At 45.2% G+C, this 21,243-nt stretch overlaps 1 protein-coding gene across 1 annotated transcript in view; it reads right to left on the minus strand.

Annotated features, from left to right (window-relative positions):
- The window catches only part of WDR59 (WD repeat domain 59), a gene marked incomplete at its 5' end in the record, with an annotated part of 52,303 nt that extends 31,279 nt beyond the window's left edge, over positions 1-21,024 (minus strand). The window contains 11 exons of the mRNA XM_080638709.1: positions 1,775-1,854; positions 3,522-3,678; positions 4,648-4,725; positions 5,674-5,790; positions 6,423-6,511; positions 8,471-8,508; positions 10,424-10,504; positions 11,211-11,296; positions 14,979-15,114; positions 17,023-17,072; positions 20,971-21,024. Of these exons, the coding sequence (XP_080494835.1) occupies positions 1,775-1,854; positions 3,522-3,678; positions 4,648-4,725; positions 5,674-5,790; positions 6,423-6,511; positions 8,471-8,508; positions 10,424-10,504; positions 11,211-11,296; positions 14,979-15,114; positions 17,023-17,072; positions 20,971-21,024 (966 nt within the window). The remainder of the gene's footprint in view (positions 1-1,774; positions 1,855-3,521; positions 3,679-4,647; positions 4,726-5,673; positions 5,791-6,422; positions 6,512-8,470; positions 8,509-10,423; positions 10,505-11,210; positions 11,297-14,978; positions 15,115-17,022; positions 17,073-20,970) is intronic.
- Between the last annotated feature and the right edge of the window lie 219 nt (positions 21,025-21,243).

The raw sequence follows: 21,243 nt of genomic DNA on the forward strand, positions 1-21,243 counted from the left end.
GCTTTTGATATTTACACTCCAGCAGGATGTAGAGACCCAGGTACATGCTAGGGACCTTAGTGTTCTAGGTCCTGTATCAAAACAGACCAAGAAAACTTGTATTTCAAGTTCAGCACAGGAAAACAGGGAAGATGAAGAGAGGAAACATAGGGAGGAAAAAGAAAAAGGCTGTGCAATGTAGCAAATTAAAGCACTGGTCACCAGCAACATGCCATCACGTGTGTTGTTTGATTCAGACAAAGACAAGGACAGAAGAGTGGAGTGGGAGCCAGCACAGGAAGTGTAAAGGCTCTGACATGGATGAACAATTGATTTAAAGAGTAGAAAGAAATCGAATGTTCACAAATGTATCAGATAGGAGTAAAGGGTCATTTTTCACAGAGAAAATTTGTTACAGACCTGCAGGACTCCTGCAGGATCTGTGCTGGGACACATGCTTCTCAACATATTCATTAAAAACCTGGAATAGGAGGCGAATAGTGACATGACCAGGTTTGCTGATGCCACCAAGTTTTTTAGGGTAGTAACAAGAGTGGCTGACTGCAAACAATCACAGAAGGACCTTACAGGAGTAACTGTATTAAAATAAAAGATGAACTTCAGATAAATATAAAGCAACACACATAGGGTTAAAAAATGGCAAGTTCAAGCTGACTGAGGGAACAAAATGCGGAGGGCCAGACTAAGCTGATGTTTTCATGGAATTATGCCTGACAATTTACAAAACCACAGTACTGAGAATTCTTTGGAAGGAACAAAGATCATATCCCCAGCCCGAATAGTGAAGCTGAAAAAGGGTCATGAAAGGCAGAAGACAAACATCTCTTATAAAGGATGAAGCAAATCAAGACCTTCTGTCTTGAAAAAGAAGGTAGCTGAGCAGGAATATCAAAGATATCTATGGAATCATCAGTAGCATGTACAAGATGGCTGCTCATTTCACCTTCAATGCAATGAAACTGTCAGGTTGCAAAATAAACAGATGAGAGGACTTGGTTTTCCACACAACATGCATGAAAAGTCATGAAATTCCTTATTGATAGGATGTTAAAGATGGCAAAAATTTACACAGGTCCAAGAAAAGATAGAACAAGTCAATGGAAGTGAAACTCATCAAGCTCTGTCGAGTACAAAGATGCCAGACTCAATGAGCCTCTAAGCTGCAAATTGCAGGAGCCTGGCAGGGCTCCATACTTGCTTTGCTCTTATACCCTTCCAAGGCATCCACAGCTGAAGATGAAACAGGGCAATATGGACCATATGAACCTCTGGTCTGACCCAGCATGGGTGTTCTAGTAACTGCATCAGCAACTTGTAACTGCTGCTGGACAGCAGAGTAACAGGATTCACACTGCCTGCACCAGCCTAAGAAGCAATGGAAACAAGGGGAGGAAGTGGAGAGCACAATCCGTACATTTACCTGGAATCTAAAACACTAAGAGTCATACAGTCCTGCAGCCATGGAGATGGCATCTTCAGAAGTAGTGCAGACATGAACCTATCTCCACCTTCCCCAAATGACTTCTACACTTACTGTTACACCACAAAGCAGCTTTGCACTTCCACAGAAGCTTCTGAGGCACAGAGAAGCCTCATCACAGGCCTCCTTAGGGATGTCTCTGAGCTGGAGCTGAAGAGGAAAGTGGAGCAGCAGCTGGCTGACATGTCTGCAGCTCTAGGATATCACAGGAGTTACTGGGAGTATAAGGAAAGGGAGGTGAACCCAGCCTGTAAGAAAACTGTCTACAGCCCAAGAGCTGAAGTGTTTACGTACCCTCTGCAGCTGAGAGTCAATTCGCCACATGCGCAGAGTCTGATCACGAGACCATGTAACCAGCTGGTAGTCTTTAGAACCTACAAAGGACAGGAACAATTTACAGACCTGGCTGAAAACAGAGACTATCTCAGCCCTGTGTTTGGTGTAAACAGATTCAAGCAAGCCAGCAGGGAGATCCAATGGGTACGGCACTAAACCAAAGGGCAAAGCGAGTCCTTTTCTGCTTTGAACTGACCTAGGTGCGTCAGCCTTTATGTCTCCCTGCACCAGTTACCACACCTCTAAATGGGGTATAACTCACAGGCAAAAAGCACAAAGTATAATGAACATGATGCAAGTTTTCCAACTAGGAATGGACAAGGAAATACAATACTTATTTAAATAGAAGAAATAATATAGTTGAGAAACAGATTTGTTTTTACAGTTGTAAAGTCTAATTATCTTCAACCTATCTGTTTCAAGATGCCGATGTTTTAAAACACTTCTAAGCTAAGAGAAGCTTGCTCTACTCTTCCCCTTCTTCCTTCTGAAAGACTTGGCCAATGCCATGACAAGTTCAGGTTGTAATGAAATACATCTAGGTACATACTATCTACCAACAGATAAAGATACACAGACTTATTTATGCCCATGTTTAGGCCTTGTGACACAGTTTAAGTTTCCCTTGTCAAACAGCTGCTACACTCAAGAATTTGCTGCTGCACAACTGCTTCCTACACCCCTCCGCTGAGACACAGGGGCTGTCTAAATACAGCACAGCAGGCTCTGTAGAAGCAGAACTGTGCTATCTTGGTTGTCTCCACGTTGAAGCAGACTTGGAATTCTTGCATGATTAATCTATGATGCTTGAGATGAATTCCAGCCTTCGATATGTAGCTACTAACTCAGCTAAGACACACAACTCTGGTTCAAGCCTGCCTGAATGTTCATGCACAAGCTGGCTTAGACTGCACCTCCAGATCCTAACATGGTTCTGTACCAGTCCCCTCTTTTTGAAAGAGGAAAAGCACGGTATAGAGAAGAAGGTGACTTAACTGAATTGCCCCAATAGCTGGTGGCAGAGGCCTGGACATTGCGAAGTCATATCACAAGTGACACCAAAGCCAACTGTGCATGTTCTGTCAATGGCAGTTGAGGTGCTGGAAACAAAGCCTCACTCTGTGTACTTATCCAACTTCTAATATGGAATATCCTATATTTAGCTGCCAACACTGGAAAACGCAGTCAGGACTGAACTCTGACAGCAGTTTCTCTATCCCACACTCTTCCTCCCCTGCCTTTGCCAGCACACAGATAAGGTGCGTTCGCTGGGTCTCTGGTCTGGGATATGCTAGAGGCTGCTGATCCAAGCAGTGATTGAGGGGTTAAGTGGTTAGCCTGGAGCTCTGAGCAGGATTCGTGCACCCATCTAACGGTTTGTACAATTTATTCTAAAAGATACATTCAAATATAGACACAGGAGAGTGGAACCAATTAGAGTCACTGCTGACCCACTCAGCATTTGGTAATTTACTTTGTTAGCACAGAAACAACAGGGCAATGCTTCTGTGGGCGCTGCTATAAAACAAGTACAAAATAGCTGAAGCTTGAGGAGAAGCAGGAAAGTGGGTAGGAGCTACTCCAAGGAAAGGCAAGAGTCAAAGGGTGATAGCAAAAGCACCGAAGCCAGGAGCCAGACCTCCCCATCCCTGGTTAGCTGATGGCCACAGCACAGAGGAGACAGCACATCCAGCCCTGAACTCACCTTCTTTTTGCTTCCTCCACTGAAATTCCAGCACCACATCATCATGTCCCACAAAGGTGTGGACAGGCGTGTTCAAGTCAAAGACATTCCAGAGAAGGAGACTGTTCTCCCGGCGGAGTTGGGGGACCATTACTGTCACCAGCCCATTGCTGAAAGGCTTGAGAGAGAAACACCCTTTCAGTTACCCTTGGGGAACCATGCTGCTGTTATCATACTCTAATTTTTCCCTTTTCCTATCAAGGATATGTGGTTTTTAAAGAACGTCAGCCCAAAACAGAACCTGGCCTAAAACCGGGAGGGTTGAAAGCAAATGTTGTGCAAAACTACTGTCTTACAAGGTAAAAGGTGAAAGAGACTGAGATACTCGATGAAGCTCATTTAAGATTAATAATTTTCTTCTGCTGCATCCTCACATTTTAGCTGGGAGGCTGAAGGGATTTCACCATTGACACAGGGCATTCTTCCTGCAATTTGCCTGGAGCTGCCAGAATTGCTACCTGGGGACTGAGTCCCAGCAGCTGCTCAGGGTCACGATGCTCAGACTGGAACCCAGTCTCACACCCACCACCATGGGCATGGGAAAAGAGGATCAAAGACTCAAGGCTGTCTTCAGACCACATTCAGACGTCTGGGGAAGAGAACATAGATGACTGATGTCAAGAGCCTTAGCTTCACACAGCTGCATGCTTGCTTTATAAATGGCAACAGTTCTTGGATTTGATATGCTGCAAGATCCCACTGTGGCATACTTGGAAACCTTGTGAGTAGAGGAAGTGCTCAAAAGAAGGAAGATCACAGCTGCATTGCTCTGTGCAACATGTACCAATACTGAAGCTGAGCAGAAAAACAGGAAAGCAGCAGCCACTTTCTGAGCCTCTTTCTCCCAGAGCAAACCACCTGCACTTAGGTCTTCATCCCCCAGGAGGATGATGCCCAAGATTGGCATCTCACAATGCTTCGCATTCCTTCTCCTGAGTACCTTCCACAGTGGATGTTGCTTTTCTAGGTATTTTAAGCACCAAGAGGGATTTTAGAAATCAACCTAATGTTCAGCAGTAGAACTGGTGAGAGGCCTTCAGCAGTTTTTTATTTAATGTCCCTTTGTGCATTTGAGTTTCTCACTCACCGTATACCTTGCCTTCCAGACAGGAACCTGGCAGGGAAGGATATTAAGGTATTTCCGAGGCTGACGGTAATCCCAGAACTTAAAGAAATAAAACACAGAAAGACATGCAAAGGCATGAGTCAGCTGGCTATACTTCAAGGCTGCAATCTTCCATGTGGCTTGCAGATATAAGAGAGTGAAAAACATACCATGGTGCCTACAGCATCATTAGTAATCCCATTCACCAACAGCAGAGATGGCCCCAAAGGACAAATATCAAGCTATCAGCATCTGGCAGCATCCCTTAGACAAGTGACTTGAGGTCATATTCACAGTGATCATAGCTTGAGTAATTAGAGCAGGGAGACCAGCAGCCTGCTTGGGCTTTCAGAGCTGCAAGGCACCCTGTAGGCTCCCAGCCAATGTGCCAGTCCAGACTGGAGGCAGGCCCACCATGCTGTTACTGCTAATTTTGTCATGAAGAACCTAACCTTTGCTTTGCCAGAATACGTATCAATTGCATTTGCCTCAGATCTTAGCTAAATGTGAAGGAACTCCATTTGGCTGACATACAAAGCACACAATTCCCTCCAAGTAAAAGGCCCTGCAGAGCAGCGCTTGCAGGCAGTCTCTTATTGATAACCCAGTTCAACATGAGTTTGGGAACCCCAGGGACTGGAGTATGTCTTTCCCCCAAGTTGCTGTAATCAGCTTGAGGCTGGCAACACTGCATTTTGAGAAGGCTCTTCTGGCAAGTGTGGCCAGCTCCCTTCTGACAAGCAACAGGCAGAGACAGTTGTTTTCAGTCTCAGTACTGCCCAAATCAACACAGATATGTGGCAAAAATATGTGCATCCATCCTGCAGTAACTTTTCTGCCTGTTCTGTAAGCACACCCCTGGCTCAATACACACAGGTGGCCAGAAAGCAAAAAATGAGGATCCAGATCTTGCCAACGGCAAGCACTCCTCAAGCCTTCAGTAGTAGACAGGGATCTGCTGTACCATCCTGACATCTCCCAAGCAGAAATCCCAAAAATAACACTTACCCTGACAGAGTTGTCCTGGCTTGAAGTGGCCAGTGTGTATTCATTGTCAGGATGCCAATCCAGACCATGGATTTTAGAGAGATGAGCTGCCAAGTACTCTACCGCAGTACTGGGTTTCTGCAAGGACAGACATTTTCCTCCTCAGCACAGGACTCCTGAAATTTTGACTAGTACTTTGGCATAAAAAGAGACAATTTAACAAGGGAGGCAGAACACCTTCCTGCTGGGGAAAGGTAAACAGTTCAGCAGAAGTGGCTGAAGAAAAGGTCCTGCGAAGCTGTGGCAAATTCCAGTCACCAAGTACAACCCTGAACAATACTTTCTATTCAGTAAAACAGTGAAGTGCTATGAGAACAAAAGCAAAATGTTAATAGACGTAGTTTATGGGGAAGGAGGCTATTTACATGCTCTGTTCTGGAGAAGGACTTTTTACAAAGGCATGTAGTGACAAGACAAGCGGGAATGGCTTTAAACTGAAAAAGAGTGGATTTAGATTAGACATAAGGAAGAAATTCTTCACTAAAGGTGGTGAGGCCCTGGAACAGGCTGCCCAGAGAAGCTGTGGCTGCCCCATCCCTGGCAGTGTTCAAGGCCAGTTTGGACGGGGCTTGGAGCAACCTTGTCTAGTGGAAGGTGTCCCTGTCCATGGCAGGGGGTTGGAACTAGACGAGCTTTGAGGTCCCTTCCAACCCAAACCAGTCTGAGATTCTATGAATATGCACAGACTGCTCAACCCCCCCCCAGCTTACCCTTTTGTCCCATATTCGGACATCCCCATCATGGCTTGTTGCTAAACAGTAGGCATTTTTCTTGTTCCATTTCACCTGGGAAGCTCCAGCTGCAGCACAAACACAGCAGGTCAGAACAAGCAGTTATAAAGTAAATGACACAAGACACCCTTGACCTGGGCTTAGAGCTGCTCTTCTTAGCACAGGAAAGGCAGTTCAGAGGAAGGATATCCCAGAAGCCTGCATGAAGGGTGGCATGAAAATTACTAACTCCCAATTCCTCAGCATAGTGTTTGTGTCCAAAGCAAGACAGTTCCAGTTACATGCCTAGAGATCTGCACTGCAGTTTCTAGTCACAGGTTGTCCCCAGTTAGAATACTTGCATCCATTAACTCAGATGGAGCAACTTCTTCCAGATAAGAACTGCAGGTTTCCCACTCCTCTCCCAAATCCCTTGTTTTCCTTCAAGTTACTTCCAAGTACTCACAGATTGACCAATTTGTCTCCTCAACATCCCTTCTACTATCTGATGCTACATAATGAACCAGTGTTACTGGCTTATTATTAAAAGACAGGTGTAAAAGGCTGTAATGCAGGTGCACCTTGTGTCTGGCTAGCTGGAGGTAAGGCTCACTGGATGGAAGGCAGGCTCAATTGTCAAAATACACAACAAAAGTCAAAGAAATCAACAGCTTTGTAAAGAAACGGGATTATGGTCCAGATATGATTATACAGGATATCATGTGTGACTCAGTCAACAGCAGATGACTAGTTATTTCTACTCAAAACACAGCTTCAGTAGATGTGGATTGTTCAAATACTGTAAGAGAAATATGTATTCTGTTTATCCTTATTCCACCAGTATTTTCAAAATATTCTGAGCTATCAGAAAGGCGAGGTCCATAAGAAAGCCAAACAGAGCTCAGCCTGCTGCTATCCCCCACCTTCTGCTGCATGGTGAGCAGATTCATCCTGACAAGGTATCAAAAAATTAGTCAGGAAAACAAACAGTAATAATAATAGTAATAATAATAATAATCTGTAAACAGGCTGCCAGTTGATGATTTGATGCACTCACTGAAGGGTACACAAACCTCTGGACCAGCACTAAACAGAATTGGGCATGGGAGGAAGGATGCCTTCTGGGGAGCTAGCTGCCAGGCTGGCTCAGCTGACCCTCACTCCAGGCACCAGAACTGAATGCTGCTTTTCTCTGATTCAAGAAGGTTTTTGCACTGCTGTGACAGATGGGTTTACTGGGTGCAAGGGAAGAGGGAGACACAGCGGATGTGCAGCCCAAGCAGAAATAAGAAGCAGAGCGTAAGACATACACAGTGGGAGGATTGCTCTAATACTGGGGACAGTAGCTCAGGAGAAGGACATTTTGCTTGTCAGCTGTGCTTCACTCAGTTCCAACACACAGCTGGTGAGGACTGACACAAAGCACCTGCCACCAGGCTGTATTATAGGTGGCTGGAGAGTCACACTGCCAATAGCCACAACAAGTGTCTTTCCAGACCAAGCACAGCTCCAAGAGAGCATTTCTGTGTCATGCTGAAGGTGCCCCAGGGAAGCAGAAACAGCAGGTTAATGTACCCAGCTCCTCAGTAAGTAAAGGGGCAGGCTGGCAGTCAGCAGGATTCAACAGTACTGCCTGAGGTGTGAGTTAGTTTCTCAGCTGATATAAGCAAACATAAAAGGATGTGGAGATATTACAGACAGGCAACACAGGACAAACAGTGCAGCAGGATGATTAAGCAGGGAGGAAGCTACATCTAAAAAGCACAAATACCGTGTGACTGTCCATCAATTTCAGGACAGCCAGACCAAGCACCACTCTCCATGCCTGGGAACCTCTAAGGGCTTCATATTCCCTCTGAATTTTGCTTCTCTAAGAGCTATGAACTGGGGCCTCTCAGGCTGCTCCTACATGGGACGATCACATGTGGTGGCCCTTCTGTATTCTGCCATGTTCAGCCTTGGTGCATGACAGGAGGGAGGAATAACATCAGGGACACACGTCAATAGGCTTGTTTAATGCCTACATCACATGTACATGTTATACTTACCAACTGCAGAGAGAGAGACTGTAGGCTTCCTGGTGTCTCTGAAACACAACATAGCTAATATGAGTACCCATAGCATAGCCCAGAAGGTCCAGCCTCCCCATTGAGCTCCTTGCTACTCCAGGACTAATTGTATTGCTGCCTCCTGGGAGCTAATGTGCTTTCTGGTTACCAAAATACACTAGTGTTAAATGGAATAAAGAAAGAGGTGACTAGCTGGAGGACAACAGCCATCCTGTCTTGCCACCACATACAGCAGTTTAGGACACAGGATGGAACTGGAGACAACTAGAGGGAAGAGAAACATGTGCAACATGTGGCATGTTGCAACTGGGCAGGCAAGAAAACTGGGCTCACTAAGTGCTGCTGCAGTAAGCAACAAGACAGTCTTTGTCAGGAGGATTAAAGGAAACAGAGCTGTGGAAAATCTTGACAAAAACCACTGATGTGTTTTCAAGCCTTTGCAGACCCTGATTCAAGGCAGATGGAGCAGTGACTACAGAGCAAAGACTTCATGGCTAGCATATAATAACAAAATCAGTAGAAAGTAAGCCCAGCTGTGTGAAGACTCTACAAGCCAAATTCTGCAGTGGTAGAAGTCAGTGCGGCACCATGACAACTCCTAGCAGCCAGGACATGGATGAAGGCAATAATTTGCTCATTAACCTTGCTTTTCAGGAATTTACACTGCCCCTTCATGAAAAATGCCAGTAAAAATACGGAATATTGTCTTCAGCTTTTTTTGCGTTTGCTGAAAACCAGCACATTTTCTGGAATGGACTGCACTTCTTCCCTCTTAAGAATTTCTGCCTAATCAAACAGTTATTTTGTACAAAAAATTAAGTGGGCAACTTCCAGCTGCCCTTACTGCAGGGCTACCTTTCTAGGGTGTCACTAAAGACAGTGATTTCAGCAGGATGTTCATTTGCCTGAGGCCAGCAGGCCCAGGACCTCACCATGCCAGCAAGCTCAAAGACCTTACCAGCACAGGTGGGATGTAGAGGCTAGTCAGAGACTGCCTAAGCAAGCATTTATGGTCAAGTGATACAGGCAGACACAAACCTTCAGCGAGCTCTATTTTTCGCTTGGCACTAAGTATCACAGGAAAACACAACCAGCAGTTACTGTCTCTCTCTGTCTTTTAATTACACATTAATAATATATTGCCATTCTCAAGCACCATTTAACCAAGGATCCAAGAGCTTCACAGGAGCTAAACAAGCCTCAGGACAGCGTGGTGCAGTGGGGTTATATAATTATCCTCCTATTACAACTGAGCAAGGGAGGCAGAGAGGAACCAAGTGACTTGCCGGCGGTCCTAAACAGTTGCTGTACAGTCAGCAAAAGTACCCAGCAGTCTCAGTGCCACCTCCTTGCTTCTCAGGTGTAAAATACGTAATTCTAATATTGGTGGGTTTGGGATATATAGTTGGAGATACCCTTAACCTGAAATTGCTCACTTAAGAAATTTCACGGTAGAAAGCACCAGGAATGAAAGGAAAGCACAAACAGGAAAATGTTCCCAAATACCACTACCACTCTTCCCACCGCTGAGGGAGAGCTCACAACAAGCAGTGAATTTAGTGTAAAATGGCTGCAGGATCTTGAAATAGTGTTCATTCACTCAGCTAGAAATCCCAACAGATAGAGGAACATCCTCAGCCTCCAGGAAAAGCTCCCAAGGAAAGATATGAAGTGGGTAGGGAATGAAGCCTGTCAATATTTTTTCAACAGAGGAGCATGACTATGAGTATCAGTCTGCTGCCCTTCACTGACTCTGAACTGGCTTGAAAACAGGGGAAGAGAAGTCGTCTTTCAGATTATGGGACGTAGACAAAGCCCCTGCAAGCACAGCTGAAGAGCAGCACCCTTCAGTGCATGCTTTGCCCTGCCAGCTGCTACTTATGGAAGGAGTGCAATGATTCCCCTGCAGTGCAGGAAGATACTGATTCTTACTTGATGTCCCAGATGTAGATGTACGTGTCAACAGAACTGGTGACCAGCAGGTCTGGCTCAAACACTGCCCAGTCCAGGTCACTGCAAATGGAAAATCATAGCAGGTCAGCAAAGGCAAGCACACAAAGTTTGCATCAACTTCTCACAAGCCCCCAGTCCATTTCTCCGACAAATTCATGGCCACTCCATAACATCTACTGAAATCTTCTAAGTAAAAAGCAAGATCTTAATAATTTCTCTAAGTAAATTCCAAGAAGTAATGAAATGCTTCTAAGTGAAACATCTGTGAAACATGCTCCTGACCCTGAACCTTACAGCAATTATGCTTGTTATTTTCCTTCTCATTATTATTATTGCTGGTAGCAGTAGTGATTTGTGTTATACCTTAATTACTGGACTGTTCTTATCTCAACCTGTGGGATTTACATTCTTTCGATTCTCTTCCCCATCCCTCCGGGAACAGGGGGGGACAAATCAGGGGGTGTGAGTGAGCAGCTGTATGGTTCTGAGCTGTCGGCTGGGCTTAAACCACCACACAAGGACAGTGGCCTAAAGCAAGGACACTGGAGCTATCGAAGGCTAAGCTGATATACTGGGGGCAGCCGTGACAGGGTGAGCTGCTTCACAAGTGATACTGCCCCCAAATGGGAAAGCAGTTCAGTCCAGAAAAGCAAAAACAGTCTCACAGCAGAGCCTGAACAAGGTGAGGACCAAAACACTCAGCTTCTGTGAAATGGTGCAACGTTTTCCACCCAGCAGTCTGCAGCATAGCTTGTGTGTTCCTTACCTGATGACACGTGTGTGACCTTGCAGTGATGTGCAAACTTCCCCATTCCCTTCCTTCCACTTATACAGGTCAACACGCTGATTGCTCTGAAATTAAACAGAAGAAAGGAGATAGTCAAACAAGGTAGGAATCTGTTAGAACCAGGTTCACTTCACTTTGAATGACTTCAGTTACCAGTGAGTCACACCATGATCAGCTGTGTCCTTGCCCAAAGCAGAAGAGCAAAGATGAAACTACAGGCTTCAAGGTCTCTCAAAAGCTTATACTTTAATTATTTATACTTAAAGTTGGAGATAAACAAGAATGGGAGGGGGGAAAAAAACCACAGTGCGAAATATTTCCATGAAATTATGTTCTCAGAGCTTTCATTTCCTAACAACACTCTGTAAATGCAGGCAAAAGGCATACAAATTCTCTCTGCAAGAATACCCTACCAGTCTGTTCAGATGAGTTTTCAGTGAGGGGGATGAAGGACCACAATTGGTCCTCCTCAACTCTCTCTCAATTCCCTTCTGAGATAATGAGGGCCATTGCCAAACATGAACAATACAGTCTAATGTCTTTAAGGTCACTTCCACCACTGCCAGCCCAGGGAAAAAAGCTTTCAAGTGTTTACCACTAACTATAAACCACAGGAGCAAACCAGATGAATCAATTACAACAACATTTAGGGCTCTTTCACTTACTCCAGGAATAAATCCTCTCTCAGTGCACCCACACACAAAAGTTACTTGGAAGTAGCTATAGTGCTTTAAGTTCATATTCTGCCTCAACCAAAGTCCACCTCAGCCCAGGTGGACTCCAATCTTTCTGGGGCAGGAATTGCCCTTTTGGGTGCATACACAGCACCAAGCACACTGGATCTTAGGCCACAACTGGAAATTCATGCTGATTCTGCAAAAACATAAATAACACAATCTTCACCAGCCCCTTGATCTCCATTAGCCCCTTGTTTTCAGATATATAGGTAGATGAGGGAAAAGATAATAAGAGAAGATACTTACTTACAGTTTTTGTTCCAGTTTTTTGTGGTGGTGGTGTTTTATTCTTCTACCCCAAAACTGCTTATGAATTGGAACTTGCAAATAGATAAAACACTACAGCTTTCCCTGAAATGGAAGGTCTCCTCCCAACTCAGCAATAATATACGGCATTTCTCTAATAACTCACAAGAGCTTTGGGCAAGGAAAACTCCTTGCATGTTTCTCATTGATAGGAGGATTTAAGGGGGTAGAGTGAAATTACCCAACAGGATTTATCCAGGTCGCCAGAATTGGTGTTACAATACAAAGGATTACCAGGCCACCAGACTTTTAGTAGGGCATCTCAAATGGAAAGTGCTGTCCCTAGCACCAGGTGTGGTGAAATGACAGCTCGCCGCATCAGGAACATTTTCTAGAATATGTGCTGCTCATGTAAGTATCAGTGTGCACTTCCAACAATTTCACCACCCTCTTGTTCAAGCATTTGTGACCACACAAAAGAAGTCACAAGGATTTAGGATTGAAAACAATTGCATTTCTTGAAACAACAACTTAGGAGTCCTCAGAAATGTGCTCATGCCAAAGGGCAGAAACAGCCAAGCACAACAAGGGGATGTTTCAGCTCTTCTGGAAAGAAGCTAAGAAAATAAATCGTTATCCAAATACAAGGACAGATGTCCCCTCTGCCTGCACCACTTCCAACTAACGGCACTGCAGACCAGGTGAAACTGTTGGCAGACAGAACACCCCCTTTTACACTCCCTTTCCATCCTCAAGGATACCCACAGCAGAGGGATAGGACCCTCAGGGCTGTCCACAACACCTGCATAGTATACTTAAACATATGACAAACTCAACAGCAGACTGATGAGGGAATGATAGCCAGCCTGAGTGCAGAAGTAACAAATCACATCTTCAAAGTGCTGAATCCAAGCTGATTTAGTCTTTCCAATGCACCTTCGCCCCCCCTGAGGTATGGCCCTCAAACACATCCACACTGCTTCCAAACCTGACCTGGGACACATAGACCTGAGCATGTGGTGTAAGCCTGTTTTCCACTTCTAAACAAGACAGGCTAAATTCTAATCCTAGGATGGGGCTGTAATGCAGCAGCACCAAAATGCCAGCCAACGATAGGATGGATGGAAAGCAGGTGTTTCTTACCCAAAAGGCAGAAGCTGCCTGATCTCATCCTTTCCTGGGGTAATGGCTGGACTTGATGATCTTAAAGGTCTTTTCCAACCTAGTTGATTCTACAGTCTTGGGTATTCCTCACCTGTTGTATGTCAGCAAGTACATCTAAACGACCAGAGTATTTTAGTAGAGAATCAGAATCACAGAATGGTTTGGGTTGCAAAGAACTTTGAGGTCATCCAGTTCCAACCCCCTGCCACAGGCAGGGACACCTTCCACTAGACCGGGTTGCTCTAAGCCCCATCCAACCTGGACTTGAATACTGCCATCTTCATTTATAAACAGGAGCAGCAAGGTTTGATGCCACCTACACCTAGTTTCAGTCTGTAAAGAGAGGGGTTTCTGTGTCTGCTCAGGGCAGCAAAAGACCAGAGTATGAGCTAGGCACAGCCCCGGTTTACAGCAGGGTCCTGCTCAAATCAGTATGAACCAATCTCTGGATATTGCCTTCAGAGTGTGTTTGAAAAGAAGCTGTCTTGCTCTGCTCGTGGCCTGCACAGCACATTTCATTATTTGGCTCTGATTTCCATAGACTGTATGCAGAAGTGGCACTGAAGGGCACCTTTTTGCAAGTTTTACTAACTCTCTACTGAGAAGCAGACAGCTGCTGAAGGCACCTTTAAGATACTAGTCAGTAGTGCCAGAGCTGGGAGGAGACAGGCTGGGCAATTCAGACAGCAAACAAACAAAGCCTCCTAACTGACAACACTGGTCCATTTTCAAGACTGTCTTTAATCTCAAGTTGTAAGAGTCATAAGTTAAGTGACAGTCCAAGAAGCAAAATGAACAAAAATCCCAGGAAACCACCTTCTGCTAAGCATTTTCTCAAGAAAAATAGCTGAAACCTCTCCACTCCCAGCTATTCCAGGATTCTCAGGCTATAAAAGCAGATGCAACACGGTAGCAAAGGCACCTCATCATGAAAACAGTCTGTGTCTGGCCAGTGCTGGTTGCTCCAGTGCTGTGGTTGATGGCCAAGGCTGCCATTAGCAGAAGCTCAGGGCTCTGAGTGAACAATCTACAGAGCATGATAGATGGAGTAAAGATCAGAGCTAAACACTGCACTCAAGTCTCACATGGCCACTGCTGCTTCTTCAGATCAGTTTCTTTATTTCTCCACACACTAAGAACTCCTTGCTGGCTCACTCCCCCTCCATCTGCAAACCTAGATTGTTACAATGGTGAGCCAATACTGACTTGTGCTATTTACAGACTGCCTGGTGCACCACATCCCACCAGGAAGGTGAAAAGAAAACACCATAGAGTAAGAAATTCAATAAATCTCATAACACAATGGAAGTTAGAAAGAAAGCGCATCCCCCTTTCCTTCCAGAAAAGGACCATTTGAATGCCATATTTATTTGGGAAGGTGCTTTTATAATAGAAAAGCAAGCAAAACTAGATGCAACACTGACTGACCAATAACTGAGAGCCATCAAGCCAAATGCCTCTGACAGTAGATCAGAGTGAGGCCTTGATCTTGCAATGTGACTTGCAAAAGCACGCCTGTGCGAAGTCCATACAGCCTTCTAACCCTGCAGAAAGACATGGGGAACATGGTAAGTTATAGCTCTTAAATGAGAGAACTTACTGAAGCTGCAAAGTAGTACGCATAGCTGTCATGCGGGTTCCACTGCACTGCCCCTATGTCCCACTTGCTCTGTCGTGAGATCTTTCGATGCCCTTCATTTGGTGCGTCCAGATTGACTATGTAGAGGAAACGGCGGCTGCAAGACACACAGACACAAAGGGGCTATATCACACAGGACTGATCTCAAAACCCCAAGCTCCCATGGAGCTCACAGTCTTGTGCCTAGAGCACAGAAGAAGAGAAGCATTTCAAAAGACAGATGAAAATACTCTTCCTGAGACTGCTACATTTGACCACATACTTCAGAAAGGGCTACATTAAAAAAAACCCAGAAAGACACACTGAAATGATACAGGATCTGCAAATGTAATGGGTAGCTCTGATCACAGAAACCCCCAGATAACCAGGATACAAAAGGAAGCATTGAGAAACGGTGCAAGCATATCCAAATATGCTTTGCTGGTCTAAAGCTGCAGCAGCAGAGGCGAGGTGGCGCAGGCCGGAAGCACAACAGAATAGCTTCATAGGAGCCAGCTTCGGTTTGAAGAGGTTGCTCTGAGCAGGAGTTAAGGAGCCTTGACAAACATCAAATGATTCTGCATGGCTGCATCTTTTCACACCACACTGCTTGTGGGGCTTGGTTCTGCAGACAGTACAAGTACACCTGCACAGAGCTAGCTCAGCTGCAGCAGCTTACGAACAGGCACGGACACAGCACTGCATGGATCTGGTTACATTACTTACCTGAGCTAACCCTATATGCAGCAGATATATGTTTGCAGGATGCTAAACCTGAGTTCATACAACCTGCTGGAAGTGGCCAACTCCCCACAAAACTAGGAAAGGTATCATTCCTCCCACAGTGTGGTTCATCTTACAAGCAAGATAAAGTGGCCAGAAATAATTGTGAGCCAGCTGAACTCTAGCGGAAAACCAGTACCAAAACATATTGAACCATATATAGTTAACCACACATCACACATCAGCTGCACTGCAAGTGTACAGCTGCTCTGAGCACTGTGAATCCTCTTAAGAGAAGGAACATAACATTATTTGCTGCCTTTCCAGACCAAAGTCCTCAGGGCTCCTTCCTACTCCAAAAAAACAAAGATGTTGAACCTTCTTAGGCTCTCACACAGCTTTAAAATAAAGGAGGCAAATCCTCAAGGACTGCTGAGCATGCAGGAGAAGCTTGGAATGCAGAGGGTGGATGCTGAATTGCAGACAGGCTGTCCCCAACTTGTGTTGGCCTAAATAAGCAAGCTGCAAAACTGGACAAGTGTAAGGAGGAAGGAGTATCAAGTTAGACCCAAGCCAGCTGCTGAGCTGGTTATTCCTGCACAGGGCTGCTGGGCTAAGGGTTTACATGGAAGAAATCAGGCCCCTGGGTTACTGTTTCCTCTACGGCTGACCAAAGGTCAGCTGCACCCATGCAATCTGAATTTGAAGTGAATATCCTAATTGGTGTGGTAATTGTGCCATTGACAGTGGGACACGAATAGCTGTTGGTACTGAAAAGCAGCAGCTGGGCAGGAAACGGCTGAGCTGGTTAAAGACTTGCCCTGGGGGTGCTTATGTAATGCCAAACTTTCTTAGGAGCTCTGGCCACTTGGCACCTACTGCTCTTGTTGGGGATCATCCCCCACTGAACCAGCAGAGGAGCAGGTCAGAGAGCTTGGCTCTCCTGCCCCAGTATACCATAAGAATATTTGCGACAAATTTCGTCTTGAAGAAAATATTTAATCTGTGTTTCAAGCAGAATCCAAACAGTAGTTCATGACGCTCCACCTCCTACAGGTGGATTTGGGAAAGCACATATGAGGAAAGCCAGAACAGTATTTTATTGTGATGTTATTTCTGGCTTTCCACTCTGTATTCCATTGGAAATGTAACCCAGAATCCTTTTCATCAAGCCATGAACAGAATTCAGCTACACCTTTCTGAAACAATGTGTAAGCCCTTCACCTGAGGTCAGCCTGAAGGTTCCTGATTTGGCTTGTGGAAATGACTGTCATACAGTTCTAAAGGGGACTGTCACACTCACCCTGAGAGCACTGCATGCTGTCCCAGGCAATCCACTGACATCGCAGTTGCCTGAGAAGAGAAAGAGAAAGAGAACAAAACTAAATTATATCTGTCAGGCCAGCTTCTCAGCCAGACACACAGCTTTGGGGAGGAGCTCAGGAAAACCTGCCAGCTCATTTTCAAGGTACAAACTACTCTGGTAAGAGTCAAGGCTGATATCAGCCAAGGATGGTAGAAGTAACGTCCCCTTAAAGAAGCACAGAAGGGCGATGGGGTGTAGCAGCTGATTTTGGGATGTAGGACAGCACACAGAAAACATCTTTGTTACAGTAAACTGAAGACAAGATCTGGCAGACCCCATTACAAGCACTGAGACCTTGCTCCCTTCTCTCCACTATGGCAATCACAGCTGCAGCCTTTCAATCAGCAATCTCTAATAATCCGTATTAATCAGCCTCTGCTCCCGCTCAGGAGCTTTCTCAGTCTCGCCCTCTTACATTGCAGGGCTAGATTTAATTATATATGTTCTGGGAGACAGAATGCAATCATTTGTGTACGGCTGGTCTCCAAAAATGAGAGATGGCTAAGAAGCATCAGAATTTAATTTGGCATTGCTTGTAAAGAAAGCGAAAAGATAACTTAAATGCCATAAGAAAAAAGAATAGACTGCTTGAACATTGTCTCCCATCTTTTTGTTCAGAATGGAATGGGATGATCACCTCATTTAATTCCCAAGAGAATAAAGGAAACTTTTACTTGGAAAGCTAAACAGTTCAGCCCATAAACACAGATATGACTTCAACGCAGTTTTTAGTGTTCACAAAAATCAGACTATGCCCCATATTCTTCAAACTGACTGTTGTCATCTTCAAAGCTTCCTCTTTGAAGGCTCAGGATGTCCCTGTTGCTGTTCAGGATTCTGCTAAGTACTCTCAGTGTGGATATATCAAGACAAGATGTCCCACAGCTACTACTTATAAAGGAGACAAAATGGCAATCCCACTGCAATTCCATCAGATGTGACAGGAGAATAACCATCACAAAAAACTAGTTTTTTCAACCAGGGTTCCATCCCCTAATTCGAAGCACCCAAACTAAGGGAAAAACAGCTTCACAGGCTCATTCTTTGCTAGAGACCAAGAGCCCACATGGCAAAGAGCTTCAAATGCCTGCAGAGATTTAGCATGAGTATGCAGTTAACCCCAGGCTATGTGGTCTATGGGAAGTCAAGCCGCTTTTGCTGTTCCAGGAACGACCTGCCTTCACTGCTTTTTTCTAGGTAACAAATCCAGTCTTCTTCCTAGTCCTATAATAATGCTGTAAAGAAGCAGCTGGTTTTAAAATCATCTTGGTAAAGAAAGAATTCCAGCTTCCTAGATTTCATGGCACCTTGCAAAAGTGGGTTCTAAATTCATTTTAAAAAAGGCAAGCAGGAGGAAGAACCTTCCTCAGACACACTTCTGAGGAGTTAAAATGAGGATCGCTAAAGCCGTTACTGGAACCAGAACTTCCTCATGTGATGAAGAGCCACTCAGCCGACATACTCCATATAGCTGTGACTATCTTTCCTCAAGACAGAAGACAAACATCAATTTAACATGATAATTTCATATACAAGTTTATTTTTCCTCATGTTGGCACCATGATATCATAAATCCTTACAAATTTTTTTTAATAATGAACATTGGTGAACTGCTTTTCCAAGCACCAAACATCATACAATGCAATGAACAATTAGAACGAAGTGAAAAGCTTCATGTGTCAGGCTGCTACTCTGGCAGGTCACAAATGAAGTAATTTAATGGCAACAAACAATTCTCTACAATACTACAGTCTTACCTAAGCAACAGAAAAAAAACAAACCAAACAGCTGCCATGTAATGTGCTTGGTTGATTGCTATGTCAGTCTTCACAGCATAAAGTTCCAGAAGCACGGGACTGAAACTGGACAAACTGACCTGAAAGCAGCTTTTATCCCAAAACATCAGGATAGCTAGAATTGCTGTTTCTGAGTAACAATTACGTGAATAAGCACAGTAGGAGTCCTGCACATTTGAAAACCATCTCTGAGCCCACAGCCCAGCCAGCATCTCCTTAGACTTCAAATGCCACTTGATTTCTGCTAACTACATGAGGAAAAACACCTTTTCATGTCTGAACTTCGGTTAGCTTTGAACCTAGCTTCATTCTCTCCAACCAAAAGGCAACAGACCAACCCAATTTGCCAAGGCTATACTGCTTTTCAAGAGGTACAAACTCTTAGCATACCTAACTGACCACTTACACACTGAGTTGCTACATACGGTACTATGTCACCGGTGGACATGGTGAGCTTTACTCTCCTTTTAGTAGTACAGGCGGCCTAACAAGAGCCTGTGGGTCACATCCGAATCAGAAGAGCACAGAGACTGCCATGTCTGTCAGCTTGTCCAGCAAGATGACCCTTGTAGGCAGTAAAGGCCCCAAATTACACAGAGATTTTCTGAAGTGTTAACAGGTTGGGTCCTTTAGTTTGCTCACCATGCCAGAGTGTGTCATGTGAAAAGACAACTGCTGTGCTTGCAGACATGTACGGGCTATAAATGTGATTGCTGCCCACTCCTTTGACTCTCGTTCCCATTTAAGTTGGATTTGGGGAAGGGATTTTGGAGACAGTGTGCCCTATAGGCAGAGCCCAAGCCTGGTACAGGATGACACAGCCAAGGTGTTTCAGTTTCTCAAGCTCAAGTTTCCCATCTGCAAAAATGTTTGTGCAGACTCTTAAGAAAAGCTCAAGGACAAACATAAATGAATTTACCTTGAAGCAGCAACCTAGCAGCCACTGCAGCTCTCTGGTTTCATATGAGAGAGCAAGCAGGTCAGAACAGCTCTAGACAGATCATGCCAGAGTGAGCCGAAGGGATCAAAATACCTGTGGTTAACCTCTCTATTAAGGTATATGCCTGCACAACAGCAAGATTGAAACTAACTGCTGCGGAAGAGGATGGAACTACTCGTGTTCTCCCCCTCACATACCAGTCATTATGAATAAGCAATCCAATCAGGCCATATATCTCCTGAGCTGGATGCAATCTGAATCTGTGATCTAAGAAGGCACACTTTCCTGTACCATTACCTGTTTCCCAAGAGCAAATCTTCAACAGCAGACAAAACTGCTTTAACATTTCTTACAAGAGGAAAACAAAACTGAAAACAAAAGCTTTTGGGGTCTAAAAGCAAAAGGCTTTCTGAGCTTAGAAAATAGGCTGGATGCAGCACAAGAGGATTCAATGCCCTTATTTGCAATGCTGAATGCAGAGCTGATGTCGCTCCAGCACAAGAGGAGAAAACAGAAAATGACAGTTTGCATACCTATGTTTGCTAATCTTTCTGGAGTTCCTGCTGAACTTGATCATAGTTTACCCACAGTATCCAGCTGTGCTAATCAACTGTCACCTTAAAAAAACCCCAGACTTCTTAGAATAGCTTCTAAGAGAGCACATAAACTCTGAGGGAAGTTCCCTTGTAGCCAGCAACTTTAAAACCAAAAGCTGAGCCCTTTACTATTTACAAGAAAATATAAACCACTTTTCTACCACTTTCCTACCTAATCAAGTGTCACCCAACAGTTTATATTGCAAATGAAAAAGGAGCTATAAAGGTCTCAGACGAAAAATGAGGACAGATGTGTGGAAAGTGGCAATATCTTCTATTGGGCCTGACATTACACTCAAAAAAAACAAAACAAACATCTAAATAAGATGAGAAATAAAGTGCCTCATGAATTAAGGCATTATCTCCGCGCAAACAGCTCCGAGACTGGCTCAGCCCCGTCCGCCTACAGCCGGCCAAAGGCCCAGTGGGAAGGCCGAGCCCGTCTAGGCCAGAACCCCCTCCCCGCTCGTCACGGGAACGACCGGCCGCGCCCGGGACAGCCCCACAAGGGCCGGTCCGAGCAGCAACCCCCGGCTGCAGCGACCCCCCCGACCTGCGCGTCGCGGAATTCCACCACCACATTCTCGCTGCTCCAGCGCGCCGCCATCTTGGACCGCCCCAGCGTGAGCGGGGCGGGCAGCAGCGCGCCTGAGCAGAGCGGGGCGCTGCGCGGGGTATGACGGGAAATGTAGTCCTCGCTCACTCACGCACAACCCAACACCCCCCGTCACGGTGCCGGTCCGGTGCACCGGGAGCAGCGCGTCCCCCACAGGCGGCGGGGTCTCAAGGCGCCGGCTGCCCTAGCGCTGCCCGGCCTCCCTGGGCA

This window comes from Psittacula echo, assembly GCF_963264785.1.
Source record: "Psittacula echo genome assembly, chromosome: Z".
In the NCBI taxonomy this organism is placed as follows: Eukaryota; Metazoa; Chordata; class Aves; order Psittaciformes; family Psittacidae; genus Psittacula; species Psittacula echo.